Raw genomic sequence first — 19825 nt, 5'->3', positions numbered from 1 at the left:
AGTATTTCAGAGGATAAATTTGTCTCTGTAAGTGTGATGACATCATGAACACAGGAACAGATTGATTCTCTTAACAGCTGCAATTTTGTGCTGAGACCATTCACGTTCTGATAATATACACCAATACGCCGAGTAGAACACGGCCTAATTAGTTTTTTTGCACAATTGAGGGGACTCCATTCCTGTACTTGATTGTAAGATTCCCTTCACCTTTCTTAATCCGGCTATCAAGTTCAGCTCTTAGGGAATTTAAGTACTGTCGTTCCCTATTGGTCCTATCACGGGAGACTCCAACACTTGAGAACTTACTGTTGCCATCCATCAGCTTAGCCTTAACAAACTCGTTTAAAAACGAAGCCGCATCTGAAGTTGGTCTGAAGACAAGTTTAAGGGGGCGAGATTAGACACAGGCTTCCCAATCCGATAGAGTTTTAAGTTATCCAGGTTTGTCCCATAACCGATAGTCTGTGCCAGTTCCAGGACATTGACCCTATCATGGCGCATCCTGCTATACAGTTATATCGAGTATTTGCAATTTTACTCCAGCGTATACAGTTATATGGAGTATTTTCCATCGGGTTTAGGAGGGTCCCCATATAAAAATTCAAAATTATTATATCATGGACTAATCCCTGGAGCCTGTGTGTGTAATTTCTGAAATGAATTACCTATCTATTTAAAGTATAATTTTTTTATTTTATTATAATACTTTGGAATTGAGTTACTTATTATAGCACTAATTTATATTGTAATATAGCAAGGTGTGTTGACGTTAAAGTTCAAAAGAGGGTAGTTATGGATTTGGCAATTCATTGGCAACCGTGTTCCAACCACCAGGCATAAGAAAGGAAGGTTATTAAAATTACGATTACTATTATTCATTGTAGTAAGTGTTAACTATTACAATGTTGGTATCAGTTACTAGTTGAGTAATGTTTGTTACGTGTTGAGTGTTAAGTAGAAGTAGAGTAAACGTAAAGTGGGCTAGTTAGATCAGGTTAGGGACCAGGTTGACAACTCATTCGATAGTTAATAATCTGTTTATCCTTTCAGTCCTGGAAGTAAAGATTGTGAGTAAAAATGTCATTTGGAAGTGAATGGAATCACATGTATCAGGAAACAAAACACCAGAAACCTAATTTTACGTCAACCTTCGGTTTATTAACTCATCTTGAAGTTGATGAACTAAGAGCCTACTTGAATGATGATGACAAATTTGAAAGTATCGTGAAGGATGTAAAGGAGGTAAGATGACTTGTTTCTCATTCCGAAAGATTTAAAAAGAGATAGGCCTAAAAGGTTAATTTACAAAGTTTAGTCTTAAAAACATAGTATATATTGATTTATAGTTTTAAAATTCTGCTTATAATTAATATAATATAAATATTTTTATGATAGTACCTGCTATTAGTCTTCTGTTATAAAATTGACCCTTTAGCTGGCTAAGGCTGAATTAGATTAGCTCTCCAGTGAACTGTAAAACTGTTTGGTAATGGTTTACATTTGCCACTTCATGATGTTTGTTTAGTTTATTTTTTCAAAAGAGAAATGTTTAAAAATTAAATTTAAAAAACCAACAGGTAACAGTTAAATTTCAGAAAGATCTTTAATCTTGACAAGGTACTAGTAGTGAAACGGGTAGTATCAGTGAGCTTAACGCCCGAAGTAGCCAATCAAAATTTCAACTTTATTAACATATTCTACTCATCCTCCTGAACTACTAGTCATCCTCCTGAACTACTACTCATCCTCCTGAACTACTACTCATCCTCCTGAACTATTACTCATCCTCCTGAACTACTACTCATCCTCCTGAACTATTACTCATCCTCCCGAAATACTACTCATCCTCCTGAACTAAAATATATATGGTTTTAGGGGGTGGGAAATCACAAATAACTTTTAATAACTGAAATGTAAATATAAATTTGTGGTGGCTGCAGTACAATAAGCGTCCAACACTTCAATGATCAATATTCATAATCATCGAATCATCGATATTCATGAGTAAAGAATCCTCAAAATAACTATATGAAACAAAATTGTTATATGTATTTCAAGTTACAGTATAGGCTATTAAGCAATAATGCTATGACGATTAAAAATTAACTATCTAGGCTATGTGTTATTATAAAATGTAACAAACGATACAATTTAACATTTACCTACTATTTTGAAGGATAAACGTGTCTGACACTTGTGGCACAAATAAAACGTGTACATAACCATTGTACTCGCGGTCATTACAGGCGGACAGTATTAGTGTCATGATGTGATCTAATTTTGGAGAAGTTGGACCACGTGGGAAGTGATCTGAGGTCGGGAAAGTACTGATTTAGAAATGCCCTCTAGCCATTAGTGCAGGCTTCAATGGCGCCTTCTGGTGTAAAAAGAAAAATATCTTTTGAGATAATACTCAAATTCAAGCTCAGATCACATGAGCGCTTGTAAAGTTTATCTGTAACTTTTTATATTTATAATACGTACGTATGTATAGTCTAATAACAACTAGTAGATAAGGACTAAGTAGTACCCAATAATTGTGTTCGTATAGTGAAAATTTGAATTAACCTGTTTATAATTTTATTAGATCATCAGTCTGAATGTTACATTATAGTGAGTAAGTTCAAGGTTTTGTAAACTAACATGTTACCTCGGTTACAGGTTTCTGCAAAATAATAGGTTGTTGACAAACAACAATATTTCCTGTCTCTAGTGGTCATTATTCAAATACCATACACATGATTTAACTTTGTTTTTAATTAATTTGGAACAATAACGTCGAACTGAATTACTTTATAGAATTTTAAGATTGTATTATACTGATAATAAAGTTTTAGATTATAGAAAATAACACAACTTTATACAAAGTTCGAGCAGTGTAGTACCTACTTATAATTATTACTTTACAGGGTAACATGTCTGACAGCATTTAAATTGTTCTAATCAATAGTTCATTTGATCATTCGAGTGTTAGATGCTTATTATACTGTAGTTTTTGTGGTTATATTTGTGTACTGTGTTATCTATGATTTTCAGTGTTATCTGCAGCCAATAGCTTATCTGAGTTCTATAGTCAGAACAGCAACATCAACCATCCTGTGCATTGCACTTCACTGCCTCTTCAATAACAAAGAAGTCTATTACTCAATTGTGGCACGTTAACTCTAATACAGTTGACTATTTTTAAAAGTTATTTATGTATTTGATTGTAGATTAAGTGAGCAAATAAAATATTAGGAAATTGATTTATTCTGTTTTAATTCGTCTTTATATTTTGTTTTAGTGAGAGTAGAAGTTTGTTGTGTAATCGTTGATATTTAAATCAAGAAAAGCTATTGTAATGTGATCGAAAGTTATGTGGTACATAAGTACATAGTAAATGCATATCAAGTTATGGTTATGTTAGTTTTGCTCATTTATTAAACTTATGTTAGGTGTTACACTATGTATTGGTTTGTTGAAAGTGTAATTCAAACTGTATTTATTATTAAAAAAAAAATGTTTATACACTCCAGACAGAAGATTCATGTTATTAAGCTACTGAACAAAACAATATCAGGTTTTAGGGTATACAAATGATAAATAATGAATTTAAGAACAAGAAAAAGTGGAACAACTTTTCTTGCTTTTATTAGATTTTTCAAAATCAGCAAACCTAATTCCAGCATACTATGATACAGCGGTATGATGATGACAGGAATGCTCTTGCTATACAGATGCTAAGGTGCATCGTACTGCCACTGAATCTTTTCTGATATTTGTAACATTTCCATAAGTCATGAATGTGGTGCTGAGAGAGGATTCTAAAATTCCCCAATAGGTTTCAGCAAACTATAAAATATAAATTCAGTCCTTACACTGTCAAATTAAGAAGGAAACATTTGATTTTTACTTGGGCCTCAATATAACATTAACATCAATTGAGGATTCAGAACTTGCTGAAGATTTCCAAAATTTCACGAATCTTTTTCCAAGTTGTATGGAAGTATCTTTGGTCTCATAACCATATCTAATTGACTAAAATATAAGATGTTGTTGTTGATAAAAGTTATGGGTCTTTCCGGAGCGAAACACAGCATCAAATGTCAGGGTTAGATTTATCATAACAAATCCTGGAAGAACATGTTAGACTGTCATTACAATTACTTTATGTAGATCTTCTACTAAATGGGACCTTATAAATGATTACATATTAAATATATTCCAGTAGACGTTTGTAAGTTAATATTTGTACAATTCAAAGATCGTTAAAACTTAAAATTTATGATTAGAAGCTAATTTAGTAGTGATTCTTAGTTTTTATGACAATAAATGATTTTAATGTTATTTTGTCAGCTAAAGGACATTGAAACTGAGAAAGAAATTGTGATGGCTAGTAATCGTTCCTTGGCAGAATTTAACCTGTCCAAGGAACCTCATTTCAACAAAAGGAAGCAAGAAATTCAACAGCTTAGTGAAGAAGGGGAACACATTTTTAATAGCATTGAAGCTAAATCAAAAGAGCTAAGTAAGTATTAATGATTATACAATTAATTTTGTTGTGAATTACTATTATATTAAGCCTATGACTACTTTGATTATAAGAGTTTATGTTTGTGCTATATACAAGCATTTGTTTTGTAATACTAACCCATTTTGTTAACTAACTTGTTGAATATACTTTAATACGGTTTAAAATGTATCATTTAATATTTCATTCGGACTATAGTATCAACTAAATAAATATATTTTCCCAAAAGCAAAATATGTATGCTTCATAAAAAGAAAGGAAATAATTGAATTTGATACAAAAATATTTGTTTTAAATTACAAACCGAAGATATGAAACTTATAACTTTATCAAATAACCAATGGATATTATCTCAGATGATCATATGATAAGAAGGTTAACAAAATCCAGAATAATGGAATCACTTGATGATGGAGGCAGTGAAGAATAGAAAATGGTCCAGAGATCTGAAATGAGGGATTAAAGTAGTCTTATGCGGCCACAACTTTTCACTCACCATTATCACCCCAAGAACAAGATTATCTGTTTCACAAGCAAAAATATGCCTCCAGTGAAGCTTTAGAGATGTGTCTCACAATTTTTTATATTCTTCCTTCCCAATCCCAACTCCTTTAAGACAAAATATATTTGGCCTTTAATGGAAGACCTCTTTCACCCATTTCTATAATAGAAATGACACTTAAATCCATTTCATCAAACACTCTGCTAGAGAGACTTATTCATCCTTAAATTTCAGTAATTTACTGGTTCTAAAATACAAGTCTCTATGCATAATAAAAAAATACTCCTTTGGTAAAGTATACAGTGTCCCCATAACAGAGTAGAGATAACTGTCAAATAAAGGCTATCAACTGATGGCTCATGCTTGGGTTCAAGGGCAGGTTTTGGAGTATATAGACCAGGAGTCAGTTATTTATTGCCCTTAGGAAAACAAGCTATGGCATTCAAGTATGTGTCAAGTTAAGGATATTATGGTATTGTAAAAATGCTGTAATAGAACTGGCAGAGAAGAGCAAAGTGACCGTTGGTTGAGTGCTAGGCCATAAGGAATGAAATTACTAGGAAATTAAATAGGAGATGCTTTGGCCAAGAAAGGCTCTGAAAGCATCTTGATTGGTTCAAAGCCAGGATATGGAGTACTTTTCTTCTATACCACAGCTCTAGTGCATAACTGGAAAAAAATAAGTCAAATCCGATATATGGCAGAAGATCTTAGGTCTTAGACAATAAATAATGTTTATCGATCTTTATTAAAAAGGCTAGACTAGACTATTAGATGTAGGTAAAAAGAAACATGACTGGTATTTTGCATACTAACATACAGGATATGGCCTTGTTCGGAAACATTAATGAAGATGGTTTTAAGCCACACTAATTAATGCAGACTTTGTGAAGAAGCCAAAGAATATACTTAGCTAGAATATCCTGCTATTTGTGTAACAAGGAAAAGGTGTCTAATGGCTTATGTGCTGAGATCAAAGGAGAATAAAGAATGGAAATCCATAAATTTTATAGGTTTTTGCAGAGGGCTCAAATTTTATGGGTAAAAAGAAGCAAGGGAGTCGAAGAAGACTTAAGGTTAAGTCCAGGGTCTTTAACCCTTCCTTCCTTCAGAAGAAGAAAACATTTCCTTCATTTTGCATACAGAATCTTCCACGTTTCATCAGATAAGTTGAAATATTCCTGAAATTCTGTGAATTTTCCTCATGACAACATTTCTTACAATCAGATACAAAGTTTTAAATTGATTAGTACCTATTGTAGATATTCTGGCCAAAGAGGATAGATATTTGGAAATTTATGTTAGGTCTTGAAGAGTTAGAATCGAGGTTCGGTTTAACTAATTCTTGTCTTGATAAAATAACTACTTTCATCCATTCTGATAGGATTATGTCAACTAAAGTTGTACGTTTGATGGTGTCTTACCATCAAACTGTTGTTTTAGAGTGTCAGTTGAGCTGTGAGCCTTCAGCTGAGTGTTAAATTAGGTAGGACTACAATAATAAGACCTTTTGACAATATTACTTCACTTTATTTTACGATGTTAAATTAGAACACATTGTTGTATCTGTACACCCTAATTACTGTAGATGATAAGTTTAATTGTTTTCTTTGTCACCTCTTGACTATTGTTGATTTTGTTTTTCCTGTCAAAGCTGTATTTTTAACCAGACTTAAATCTTAATAATTATTGTTACGATTCTGATCTTAGGTGTATGAATAAATAGTGTTTGTGTATGTATGATCGGTTCAAATAACCAGGTTTAGCTTGTTATAGAAATGGTTTTTGTTCTTTATGGTGCAGTTATAAGAGTGTGTTGAAGGAGGCTACATAAGGACAGTATAAATGTAATAGATAAATGCTAAAGATAAGCAAAAAGGAAATATTGTCTATCGTTAAAGAGAATATAGGGGGAAAATTACGCCAAAATATAGTAATAGTAAATTAAACTTTACCCCTGATGGGTTTCATGATTTTTGTTATAATTAATTAATGGGGTATATTTTGAATTTAATGCTTGGCTTGTTATCTATTGGTTCACTTTTGATAATTCACAACATAAATAATGAAATTTGATTATATAAGCACCTCCCATCTATAATACTGATTGTGCTTTCTTTTATTAAATATATAATAAATTTATTGCATAATTTTCAGATAATAAAGGTCCGAACCAAAGCTTAGAAACAACACTAGCTTTATTGCAAACTGCAGCAGCTGAGATGGAAGAAGAGTCAGAGGTAAGTGAATCATTACTCCAATAATTCAGGCAGCATATAAATATCAGTCAACATTCAATCTGAGGCTGTTTGTTGTTTTGTCAACTATATTGATAAACTTTACAGCTGGGATGAAATGAGAGAGTTTTAAGATGCAAAATAGATCACTTTTTTGTTTGTAGAATTATTAAGATGTTATGATGAATCAGTTCTAAATAACATAAATATTCATAAGCATTTGTCATTTAATATCGTGACTATCATATATATCTTTCTTCTTTTAAAAGGAGTTGGCGAAGAAGTTCTTGGATGGTTCATTGGATATTGATGGATTTCTTGAGCAATTCTCTTCACGTCGTAAACTTATGCATCTTAGAAGAGTGAAAGCTGACAAAATGACAGAAATGGTCCGCAAAAGATCCTCGATATCTCAGGCTAGTCGTAGTTCTGGCTCAAATTTCTACTTGCCTCCTCCACAGTTGGCTCCTTATCCTTCTGTTACACCTATGCCAATGCCAAATATGTATGTCACTTCTAACCACTTTGGTTGATATTAAGTTAGTACTTTTGTATATGAATGTACATATCCCACAAATATGTTGCTTTGAATATCCTTTTGTAATTTCTTTCTGTAATATAAGCTTTAAAAACTGATAATTTAGAACAATACTGGGGAATATCATCAATGTTTGTATATTATTTAATCTAGATAACTAACTCAAGTAGAAAGCATCCAAAATACGCTCCTGGCCAAAAGTTTTGCACCAACCTAAATAATTTAGAATTAAGATAATGGAGGAGCTGTTATCATTTTGTCAAAACACTAACTAATGATCGTCCTCTAAAGGACATGATCTACTACTTCTTCAACAAACATCTTTCTTATCATATTTTCTGTTTGTTATCTAATATAGAGTCCAAATTCCAAATGAACGTCATTTTTACAATTTCCATCATATCTTACTTTCTATTCTTCTTAACAGGCTTCTATTGTAAGGAACTCTATTCATGTTTGCAACCAATAAACTGTACAGTTATAAGACTAACATGAATGTCACCGTCGAACATAGGTTAATTTAGGCCACAAAATTTATTTAATGGATTGTTATGTTTACAAACCAAATTCTAAACAAAAATACATTAATTTAATCTCTAAATATGATATTTGATGTGTTAAATAATCAAAAAGGTTACTTAAAAAATTGTTACGTTAGATATATTACAAAAATTAGGCAGAATTTCTTTTTCAAATAGGCCACTATTGTGGTATTCCAGACCAAAAATCTGAGAGCTAACATTAAAAGGGAAACATTGTCCTGTTCTGAGAGACATTTAAAAATATAAATTTCAAACTTTTAAGCAATTCCACAATATTTTCAATATGGCGTCAATTTTGTTTTTCTTATGAATAAACCTATATTTATTATTATTTTAGATAGAAAAATCAAATTTAAGACTTTTACTCTTGTCACTGTTTAAAATTCCTTTAATAACGGAGATATATGAGGTCAAAGTGTTATGATGTCTTGTGGATTTCTACTTCATCATCCTCATTTGACAGACTTATTTTGTCGTTGGTTTCTTAATCCTTTTGTATACTGCTCATAAATGGATCTGAGCTTAAGAGTAGTCTATTATAGATGTCCTCTTTGCAACCTTCCCTTGTGAACTTGAGCATAATTTAGGTGATATAACCAGAAATGTTTAATCTGGGTTTCTGCTGCCTCTTCTGATACTTGTCCTTTCAGGCAGCAAGGCATATTCTACAATAATCCTACCATGACTCAGGTTTTTGTGCATGTTGGACTCATGAGATCTTATCCATACAAATAAACATAGAGCTTTGATGTTTATAATTTGGGATAAAATAGCTTTTGTAATTTATTTTTTTTAATCTCTATTTCGTCAGTAAGAAATGAAGGAAAGAAGTTCATATTAACCTTAGTTAACAAATATTTACTAAATTTAATGTACAAAAACATTATTGATGCAAAACTTTTGTCCAGAAGTGTATTAACTAGATCATTCCTTTTGATTCACATTATATTGAGTTAAAAACTGATTATCAATTTTATTATAATAAGATAATTTATAACAAGTAAGCTTGTTTAAATGATAACTAATACAGTTTTTATAATTTTTACACTTAAGCTTACTTTTTACACTGCTTAAGCCAGATTCCAAAGATTGTGCTGGAGCAGTTTCTTTGTTTTTATCAGACAATTTAGGTTATGTAGATATCAGTAATACTGCTACTATACACGATGATTATTGTTATTTTAAGTTCACTTTTGAGGTTGATTTTAGTAAGTTATATATGTGGTAAGGGAAATTTATATGAAACTCTGAAACCAAATGTGTAATTAAGACTATTTATATATATTTTGGTGCTCATATACGAGTTCAAACCTGTATGGAAACATTCTTGAAATTCCTAATAGTTTTATTTATTAACAATTATACAATGTGGATATTGTAAATTTTGGAAATATTTTGTCAACTACACATAACACATTTGCAAAATACACTCATAGTGATACAGGGAATATCAACTGCTGCCTGTGTAATAACACAGGCTCAGAAAGATTCTTATCACTAATAATGTAGTATCCTATAATAGGTTTTTACATATAAGTAAACCAAACTATAGTATTAACAATTATTAAAGTAAAAATTTTCTAACTTTTTTGTTGACACAACAAAAACACACATTTATCATACGAGAAATTAAAGAAAGCTGGATAAAAATGTAGAGAAGTAAACAGGTAGTTGGAGGAAATAATAATTAGTTTTAAGTGTCAAGACATACAAATTAGATTAAAATTTTAATGTCTCAATAATTTTTAGAAAAGAAATACTGAAGTAGATGATAATTACTGTAATACCGCCATTATTTATCTATCTTTTTGGTGTCAAATTATGATAATTGCAAGCAATCTGAGAGAAATCCATAGAAGATGAAATATGCAAACATAAGTAATAAGTATAGGAGTGGATGGGTTTATTTATTAAGAATATTTGTGTTTATACATGTATGTCTAAATCTAGATGTTTCATGGACTTTATTTTCAATAAAACAAACCAATACAACAGAGTATCGAATGACCTGACAAAACCTTACAAAAGAGTTATCGATCAGATTGACTGACTACCCTTGTATCTTTTGACTCCAAAATCGATAGGGTTATTTCTGTCACGAAGAGGAACCAAGTTTCAAGTCTCTAGAAACGTTGTGTTGAGAGTTATTGAATAGTCAGGCAGATGGACAGACTATACCTTGACTTTTTGACCCCATGTCAACCCAGTTATTCCCTAGACCAAAGGAACATACCAAGTTTCAAGTCTCTAGAAACGTTGTGTCGAGAGTTATTGAATAGTCAGGCAGATGGACAGACTATACCTTGACTTTTTGACCCCATGTCAACCCAGTTATTCCCTAGACCAAAGGAACATACCAAGTTTCACGTCTCTAGAAACGTTGTGTCAAGAGTTATTGAATAGTCAGGCAGATGGACAGACTATACCTTGACTTTTTGACCCCATGTCAACCCAGTTATTCCCTAGACCAAAGGAACATACCAAGTTTCAAGTCTCTAGAAACGTTGTGTCGAGAGTTATTGAATAGTCAGGCAGATGGACAGACTATACCTTGACTTTTTGACCCCATGTCAACCCAGTTATTCCCTAGACCAAAGGAACATACCAAGTTTCACGTCTCTAGAACCTTTCTATAAAAAATAATTGCACAAATGGTCAGATAGACAGACAGATCGCCCTTTTGATCTAACAGCAATCTTCCTTGGACCAAGAGGAACATATGTACCTACAAACTTTAAACGTAAACTTCCTAGGACCTTTCCATTGAGAGTTATCAAACAGACGGGCGGACAATGACACGATTACAATAAATACATTTCTGTTTGAAGGTTATTTTTGACGATGGAAGGATTGTGAAGGAAACAGGATTTTTTCCGGACATTTGCCATTGTTCAGTGAAACAAGAATCAGTAACACTACGTTTCGAGATCTGCAATCTGATCTCTTCTTCAGGTATGTTTACTGGTTCCGGGTCCGTACCGAGAATCAATTCTTTGTTTAAAGGTTATTTTTGACGATGGAAGGATTGTGAAGGAAACAGGATTTTTCCGGACATTTGCCATTGTTCAGTGAAACAAGAAATTAGTAACACTACGTTTCGAGATCTGCAATCTGATCTCTTCTTCAGGTATGTTTACTGGTTCCGGGTGCGTACCGAGAATCAATTCTTTGTTTGAAGGTTATTTTTGACGATGGAAGGATTGTGAAGGAAACAGGATTTTTCCGGACATTTGCCATTGTTCAGTGAAACAAGAAATTACAGGGATGCTACAGGTCAGGGAAATCAGGGAAGTCAGGGAAAAGTCAGGGAAAAAAAAACAGGACTGGAAATCAGGGAAAAGTCAGGGAAAAAAAAAAAACAGGACTGGAAATCAGGGAAAAGTCAGGGAATCCGGTCTCAAGTCAGGGAAAAGTCAGGGAATTTCGACGTTGGTCAGGGAAAAATATAAAATCCCTTTACACAAATAAACTTACTGCCGCCGCGCCGAGTCCAAGCCTGCAGACGACGCGGCGCATATTTTACTTCTGTGTTGTAAAAGATCATTTAAGTCAATCTTTTTGTACGTATTAAACTGTGTTCACTTTATTTTTGCTTTTTTATATTTGCCACCCTGTTAGCCTCAACACCGCTTTTTTCCACCTGTTAATTGCCAAAAACCCCTGGGGATTGCGTCGAAAAAAGTCAGGGAAAAAAAATGAAAAATTTGGTCTGGAAATCAGGGAAAAGTCAGGGACATTTGCCATTGTTCAGTGAAACAAGAAATCAGTAACACTACGTTTCGATATCTGCAATCTGATCTCTTCTTCAGGTATGTTTACTGGTTCCGGGTCCGTACCGAGAATCAATTCTTTGTTTGAAGGTTATTTTTGACGATGGAAGGATTGTGAAGGAAACAGGATTTTTCCAGACATTTGCCATTGTTCAGTGAAACAAGAAATCAGTAACACTACGTTTCGATATCTGCAATCTGATCTCTTCTTCAGGTATGTTTACTGGTTCCGGGTGCGTACCGAGAATTAATTCTTTGTTTGAAGGTTATTTTTGACGATGGAAGGATTGTGAAGGAAACAGGATTTTTCCGGACATTTGCCATTGTACAGTGAAACAAGAAATCAGTAACACTACGTTTCAAGATCTGCAATCTGATCTCTTCTTTAGGTATGTTTACTGGTTCCGGGTCCGTACCGAGAATCAATTCTTTGTTTAAAGGTTATTTTTGACGATGGAAGGATTGTGAAGGAAACAGGATTTTTCCGGACATTTGCCATTGTACAGTGAAACAAGAAATCAGTAACACTACGTTTCGAGATCTGCAATCTGATCTCTTCTTCAGGTATGTTTACTGGTTCCGGGTGCGTACCGAGAATCAATTCTTTGTTTGAAGGTTATTTTTGACGATGGAAGGATTGTGAAGGAAACAGGATTTTTCCGGACATTTGCCATTGTTCAGTGAAACAAGAAATCAGTAACACTACGTTTAGATATCTGCAATCTGATCTCTTCTTCAGGTATGTTTACTGGTTCCGGGTCCGTACCGAGAATCAATTCTTTGTTTGAAGGTTATTTTTGACGATGGAAGGATTGTGAAGGAAACAGGATTTTTCCGGACATTTGCCATTGTTCAGTGAAACAAGAAATCAGTAACACTACGTTTCGAGATCTGCAATCTGATCTCTTCTTCAGGTATGTTTACTGGTTCCGGGTCCGTACGGAGAATCAATTCTTTGTTTGAAGGTTATTTTTGACGATGGAAGGATTGTGAAGGAAACAGGATTTTTACGGACATTTGCCATTGTTCAGTGAAACAAGAAATCAGTAACACTACGTTTCGATATCTGCAATCTGATCTCTTCTTCAGGTAATACCTTGAAGGTAATTGGCTTATCAGCAATCATGATTTAAACAGCTATAAGAATTTGAAATGTAATCCATTTTTTATACTAAATTAAACCTCTTTCATAAAGTCAAATATTTCTTTTATTCCATGTGACTTTTATTGAAAATAAATACCACATTCAGGAATATATTTGTTAGAATTGGTATTTTCAACACTAAACTTATCATAACTCATCGTAACTCCTAATAGTTGAACAATAATACAATGTAAACTAATAGGCTAACAGGCTAATTCAACTTCCACATTTAAATAAAAATGTTATATACCTTTCATTTCAAATAAATAATTGGGATAATTTTTTTCTCTAAGCGCATGTATAATGTCACAAACTTATTACGGTTTGCTACACATTTGACTATCTTCAGCAGCAATTTCCAAACATTGAAGGAATCTTGTTTTATTGTTGAAATGTTGTTCTCATACTTATCCCATTATACACAAGGAAAAGCTCTTTAATTTTATATCACAATTGTAATTATTTGTAACTATTTTTATGTGTGAAATCAAATAAACATTTGTCATCAAACAAAACTTCCAAGTATAGTCCTTAAAAAAATACTAAAAAATTATTACATTCAAAAGATAAGAACAAATTATGTTTATGAGAATTAAAAATAAAATTTATGTAGTTTTATATAGTAAAAGTAAAATTGAAATATTAGTCAAAAAATACTAACTAACCAAATAAGTGCATTTTATTGCAAAATTAAAAGAATAAATTATTATCATAATTATTATTCATATATTTAAATTTGAAGGAAATGAGTTGGTCCACAGAAATTATGATCATTTTACTGAATAAATTGGTTATTTTATTTAATTTTCACTGCTAAATCAGAAGTTTGAATTTTATGGAAAATTACAATAAAACCATATTATTCTGTATATCAAATTCGAAATTTATTGAACATACAATACAAATTGTTTTACATTCATAAAAGTTAAAATATACAGGGTGAATATAAAGTCAGGACCCCCCTCTCTACTTTTTTCCATAGGTAATAAAAGGAGATATCCTTTGGGTAGTGGTGCAATATGGAAAGGAAGTTTCATTTTATGATATTGAAAATGTTTTATGTCCCCCAAAAATGTGAAATCTCTTTCCTAATCCGAAATAATAGCCAGTATTACCAAAACAATTTTAATAACTCACCACGTCACGAAGTCAAATCAAATGTTCAAACTGAAACCCTCCTACTATTTGGCAGTGAGATAAGCGTAGGGTGAACGCCTCTCTGACGTTTTGGAAAGTCTGAGGTGGTATGTGGTTGCAAGAATTAATAATCCTGTTTCTTAAATCTTCAAGGTTTGCTACCGGAGTTTTGTAAATTGCGGATTTTATGTGACCCCATATAAAAAAGTCCATGGGTGTAAGGTCCGGAGACCGTGCAGGCCATTCTATTACACCACGCCTAACAATCCACTGACCACTTAGCTGAGTTCCCAGGAAATGTCGTACAGCACGATGATAATGTGATGGGGCACCATCTTGCTGGAAATGAACGAGTTCTTCTTCAAATTCATGTTGATTCTCCTCAATAACGGTATTTATTGCAGGAAATATTGATTCTTGTAACATTTCCAAATACAGTTGACCATTGAGATTTCCATTAATAAAAAATGGTCCTATAATGTGATTCCAAAAAATCCCGGCCCAAACATTAACTTTTTCTGGGTACTGGGTGCGAGATTCACGGAAAACATGGGGATTTTCTGTGTCCCAGTACCTGCAGTTGTGTTTGTTCACATCTCCATTGACGAAAAAACTGCATTCATCACTAAACACAACGTTTCGAACAAACAATGGATGAGCAGAAATTAGTGCTTCCATTTCTTCACAAAATTGTAGACGACGGTCTGGATCGTCTTCGTTTAACTCATGGATAAGCTTAATTTTATAGGCGTGAAATTTATTTTTTTTCAGTAACTTTACCACAGACATTTGGGAAACATCACAAAGATTTGCTACTAATCTGGTGGACTGCTGCGGATCTTCAACAAATTGTGCAACAATTTCAAACTGTTTGTCACCGCCTAAAGGAGGCCGACCTGAGCGTGGGGCATCTTTGATGTAACCAAATTCTCGGAACTTATTTACTAAAGTTCTTAAGTATTTCCTTGTCACAGGTCTATCAGGATGTGCCAAATTAAACCGCCTTTCTGTCTCATGATAATTTTCATTCGAAGCCCCGAAAGTAAATATCATTTCTACTTTATCTTCATGACTACGTGCCATTTTTACTCGTAATCAGTATTAATTAGATAATATTATTTAAAACTTACAATGCGAAAGTGCATCTAAATAAATTATTGTAATAACACTAAAACACATAAAACCTTCTCAAAATACTTCACGGAACAGTAACCACACAATACCACTGGATAATAATGATCTACTAAGGTAATAACTACTCGCTACCTTGGCTTGACAAGGTTCCAACTGATATTTTTATGAAAATTGAGTTTATTTTGCAATTATTCTATTTAAAATGCTCTCTATTTAATGCACTAACTCTCATTGTCATATGTTTATTAATAATAAAGATACGAAAGTGACAATGTTCCAACTGCATGATCAGCTGTTGGTGTCAGCTCTACTGTCTATTATAAATAATAATGCATCAGCTGGCTCATACTGCTTATTGTGTTCTGACGATTTATTTACATTGAGGTTATGTGTACTGATAATAGTCCAGTTGATTTTGATGTGAATATTTATTAATTTTTGAAATTAAAAAATGGCACAGAGTGATTTATAAAGTAATTCATCCAGTGATTTATTTGGAGAAATAAAAAAAATATTATAAAGAAAGTATTACTTTCTGACTTAGAGAATGTCATTACATGTCCCAGAGCATCTATAAGTTCATTTTTCTATACAAGAAAGTTGAATGTGTACAATATGACAGCTTACTACAGTGTAACCAAGCAAGTATATTGTGCTATATGGAATGAGACAATGGCTGGAAGAAGTGGGAACAACATTGCAAGCGCAAAAATATTCTTCTGGGAAAAGTTTTTGTGCACAATATTTAAATAAATAAAACATAAGTCTTACATGGTTTCGGTTTACTTTACATCCTTCTGGAAATTCCTATCCCAAAAAGTTGAGAAATTATAGTTAGACAAGGTTCCAACTGCAAAATTGCATATCCAGAAATCATGAAATTACTTAAAATAATTTTATTTTACTAGTGGACAGGTGTAGCTATTGACCTCAAGAACAAACCTACTGAAAATTACGCAATAATTAAAATTAATGTACATTTTGTACAATATCAAAACTTTGAACGCGATTTTCTCAAAATAAGCAAAAATGGACTAGTTTGTACTAACTGTACTTCGAACCGGGAAAGCCCAGTCACTCATTGACAATAAACTCCTTATCAGTTTACTTTCTAATATTGGATTCTTCGTCCATTGTATGCCTCACTCATTGAGAACAAAAACAACCAATAAACCTGTTTCCACGCAGACGGAAACTGTACCCAAACAAAATAAATTTAGGTGTAAAGACTTAATTACAATTTTTATTGGCTATGTTGTTAGAAAAGAGATAGCAATCTCTGGTTTTCACCACTATTTAAGTATTTTCATGCTCTTTAAAATGAGGGGTCACTTGATAGGGGTTTACATTTGAAATTTTTGGGTTGCCCCCAAAATTTCGCATTTTTGGGGGACAAAAAAAATTTCAATATCATAAAATGAAACTTCCTTTCCATATTGCACCACTACCCAAAGGATATCTCCTTATATTACCTATAGAAGAAAATAGAGGGGGGGGATCCTGACTTTATATTCACCCTGTATACATAAATGGCTGTAATGTTTGCATTATACACAAAATTATACATTATAACTTACAAATAATACAATTTACACATTAAATACATCACAGAAAAATATAAAACAAATACTAAATTATTAGATTATAATATTATCTAATGTAGAATTTCTTCTATTTTTTTATAATACAGTAACTTTAACAGGGCATTTTATAAGTTTCCTGTAAGCAGCAAAAACTTAAATACATGCACATGAGTCTTTTGCCAAAATATTTGTAATTAGTGATGCCACAACGATTGATTGTGATATTTTATAATTTGCTATATAATTGATTGTTTATGCAAACATTAAGTATCTTATATTCAAATACTCAGCATACTTTCTAAGTGTGATGATATATAGATTCAATCATAAAGTATGTTAGGATGGCAATAAATACAATATTTAAAAACCTTGATCATAAGACTTGCCGCTAGTCTTTTGCCAATGGGGGAATGTATACAAAGGACTCGCCACGAGGCTTTAGCCAGTTCTAGGGTTAAATAAAAAGAATTAGAGATTAGTGCTGTTTGATTAATGCTGCACTATTACGGCTAACTATGAAGCTGTTTCTAAAGCAAATGTTGAGTTTTAATGGTATGCAATCAACAGAGATAAATATTCACTATTTCAGATATGTTAGGGATTAATATAAAAATTTCCTTAGATTTACCTAGTTTTGAGTAGTGCAATTATTATGAAAAACTCTTTTGGGTAATTTGAGTATTTTGAATGCTGTGCTAATTGGGATGTAGACCTAATTTGCCCCACATTCTCTTAATATCAGACCTATTATTTTGATTACATTTTTATTGTCTACTATTGACAAAATAAATAATAAGGTTGCATTATTATAAAAATAACCTGGTGTAGAAGTTTTACGCTCTGTTAAAACCTGGCATTCAAGCAGTTAAAGGCTCAACAACACACTTTTTTCTCTCAATAGGCATTCTTCTTTGTAAATTAACTCTTGAGCACTGTTTATACTTCTAGTTTTATTTGTTTCTGTACATTATCTAGTTTCTAATTTTCCAACATGTGCTGAGAGATAATTTATGAGGATTGTTCGAAAATTAAGTTGCTGAGGCATCTGATCGTAATAAGTAAAGTAAAGATGTCTTATTTTACCAGGCGAAGTTAGGACTAAGAAGCTCTCTCTAACATAACCCGGGGACCAACGGCTTAAAGGTGACTTCCAAACCACCACCAATGGTCAGGCAGGCGGGCTGCTTGCAAGGACAGGATTGCTCAGCGGTCACCCATCCAAACAGCAACTACGCTTGACGTTGCTTAATCTGGTTATCTTGCGATAACCGTTGTACCCGCTACACTGCGCCATTGGTAACAGTTGTTAAGTGAGGGTAGCACTGTGTTCAGTGGACATCTGGCAGAGTTGCAGAGAATGTTGTTACGCTATTGTAGGTACTTCAAACTCTGGTATTCAGATGGCTGCCACAATCACAACCTTCCTGTGAGATACGTATTGATCTCATTAGATTTTTTACACAAAGAAAATTGCTGATAGAAAATTAATGAGAATGATATTCTTTGTAAGGGAAGAAGATATATTGCAGTTACAAATTGTGCCAACTGTTTCTTGAAGAGCTAATTAACACTCATGTCAACATAATAGGTCTTTCATATTATTTCCTCGGGTATCAAGAATTTTAATGTATGAAGTTGTAACTGAAAATCTTAGATATTGTTAATTTTTTACCTGATTTATACCTAAACTAAAGTTACATGTATTTTTATTTATTTTTTCATAATAAAATAGATCGTCTAATGATTAAATAGAAATCTAATAAAATATCATAATAAATTAATAAATCACAACAAAATAGAAATATAAGTATTAAAATGCAATACATACCAGTTTATATATATTGTCTTTTTTATTTAAGTACTGTATTTGAAGTGTATTATGTTATACAATTAAATGCTTATATTTTTAATGGTATTGCCATATTTTACCATATGTGTTTTCATCATAAATATAAAATGTATATAATCTTGTATTGCACTATTAAATAACATGTTAGTACATTATAGTTTCATGTTTGCCTGTGTATTACTTGATTTTATAATAAATTGTTTGTGTATATTGATTTCTACCATTGATTGATTTAACCTTACCCAGGATTACATTCATGGAAACTATTTACTGACCTAAGATTGTAAATTCCCTAAAATGTTACTATAATTTATTTAGTGAGTTCATATAAGCATAGCTTCAATGTCTTTTCGATTATTTTCTTCAAGTTTTATGCACAGCACATTAGTTTTAGAAGATTTACATTCCATAAGAATTTTATGTTTAATTATTATTTTGTTTTCTTTTGAAGTAATTCTCATTTACACACTTTTTCAACTGTAAATTTGTTTATAAAAATAATGTTATAAAGGAAACAAAAATATAGGACTTGAAACACATAGAAACAGAAATTCTTGACCAATTTAGTAACGTGCTATATATTATTAATATATTTATTCAAATTTTAATGTTACTATTTTAGTTAGTTGAGCAAGGATGAATTTAACAAAATGTAATAATTCTCTAAAAAGAAGTAATTCACTCAGTATCCACTTATAAATAAACCTCTTTATCATCCATAAATAGGCTCCTTATCATCCATTCAGCTAAGATGTGGAAAATCATACATGTTGATGGCATTGATGATAGTACATGGCTGCATCTATTGATTTCCTTTATTTAAAAATGTATCTCTAACATTCTTAATCAGTTGATAACTTAGAAAAACATATGCCA

The 19825-nt window shown here is 32.3% G+C and overlaps 1 protein-coding gene across 3 annotated transcripts; it reads left to right on the top strand.

Annotated features, from left to right (window-relative positions):
* Nucleotides 1-814: 814 nt before the first annotated feature.
* Nucleotides 815-19163, top strand: LOC124369088 (vacuolar protein sorting-associated protein 37B). 3 transcript variants are annotated; one of them, XM_046826812.1, is made up of 5 exons: nucleotides 815-886; nucleotides 1054-1245; nucleotides 4339-4510; nucleotides 7173-7255; nucleotides 7522-10329. In XM_046826812.1, exons 2-5 carry the CDS (start codon nucleotides 1081-1083, stop codon nucleotides 7783-7785), a joined length of 684 nt encoding a protein of 227 aa, XP_046682768.1. In that variant the 5' UTR covers nucleotides 815-886; nucleotides 1054-1080; the 3' UTR covers nucleotides 7786-10329. The 3 variants fall into 3 exon arrangements, with proteins under 3 accessions (XP_046682768.1, XP_046682769.1, XP_046682767.1); XM_046826813.1 differs by lacking the exon at nucleotides 815-886 and adding an exon at nucleotides 18187-19163 and having other exon boundaries at nucleotides 894-1245; nucleotides 7522-7757; XM_046826811.1 differs by lacking the exon at nucleotides 815-886 and having other exon boundaries at nucleotides 894-1245.
* Nucleotides 19164-19825: the final 662 nt, after the last annotated feature.

Source organism: Homalodisca vitripennis, chromosome X, assembly GCF_021130785.1.
Source record: "Homalodisca vitripennis isolate AUS2020 chromosome X, UT_GWSS_2.1, whole genome shotgun sequence".
In the NCBI taxonomy this organism is placed as follows: domain Eukaryota; kingdom Metazoa; phylum Arthropoda; class Insecta; order Hemiptera; family Cicadellidae; genus Homalodisca; species Homalodisca vitripennis.
Note: the sequence above shows the minus strand (reverse complement) of the source record. Positions and strands in the feature narration are given on the sequence as shown.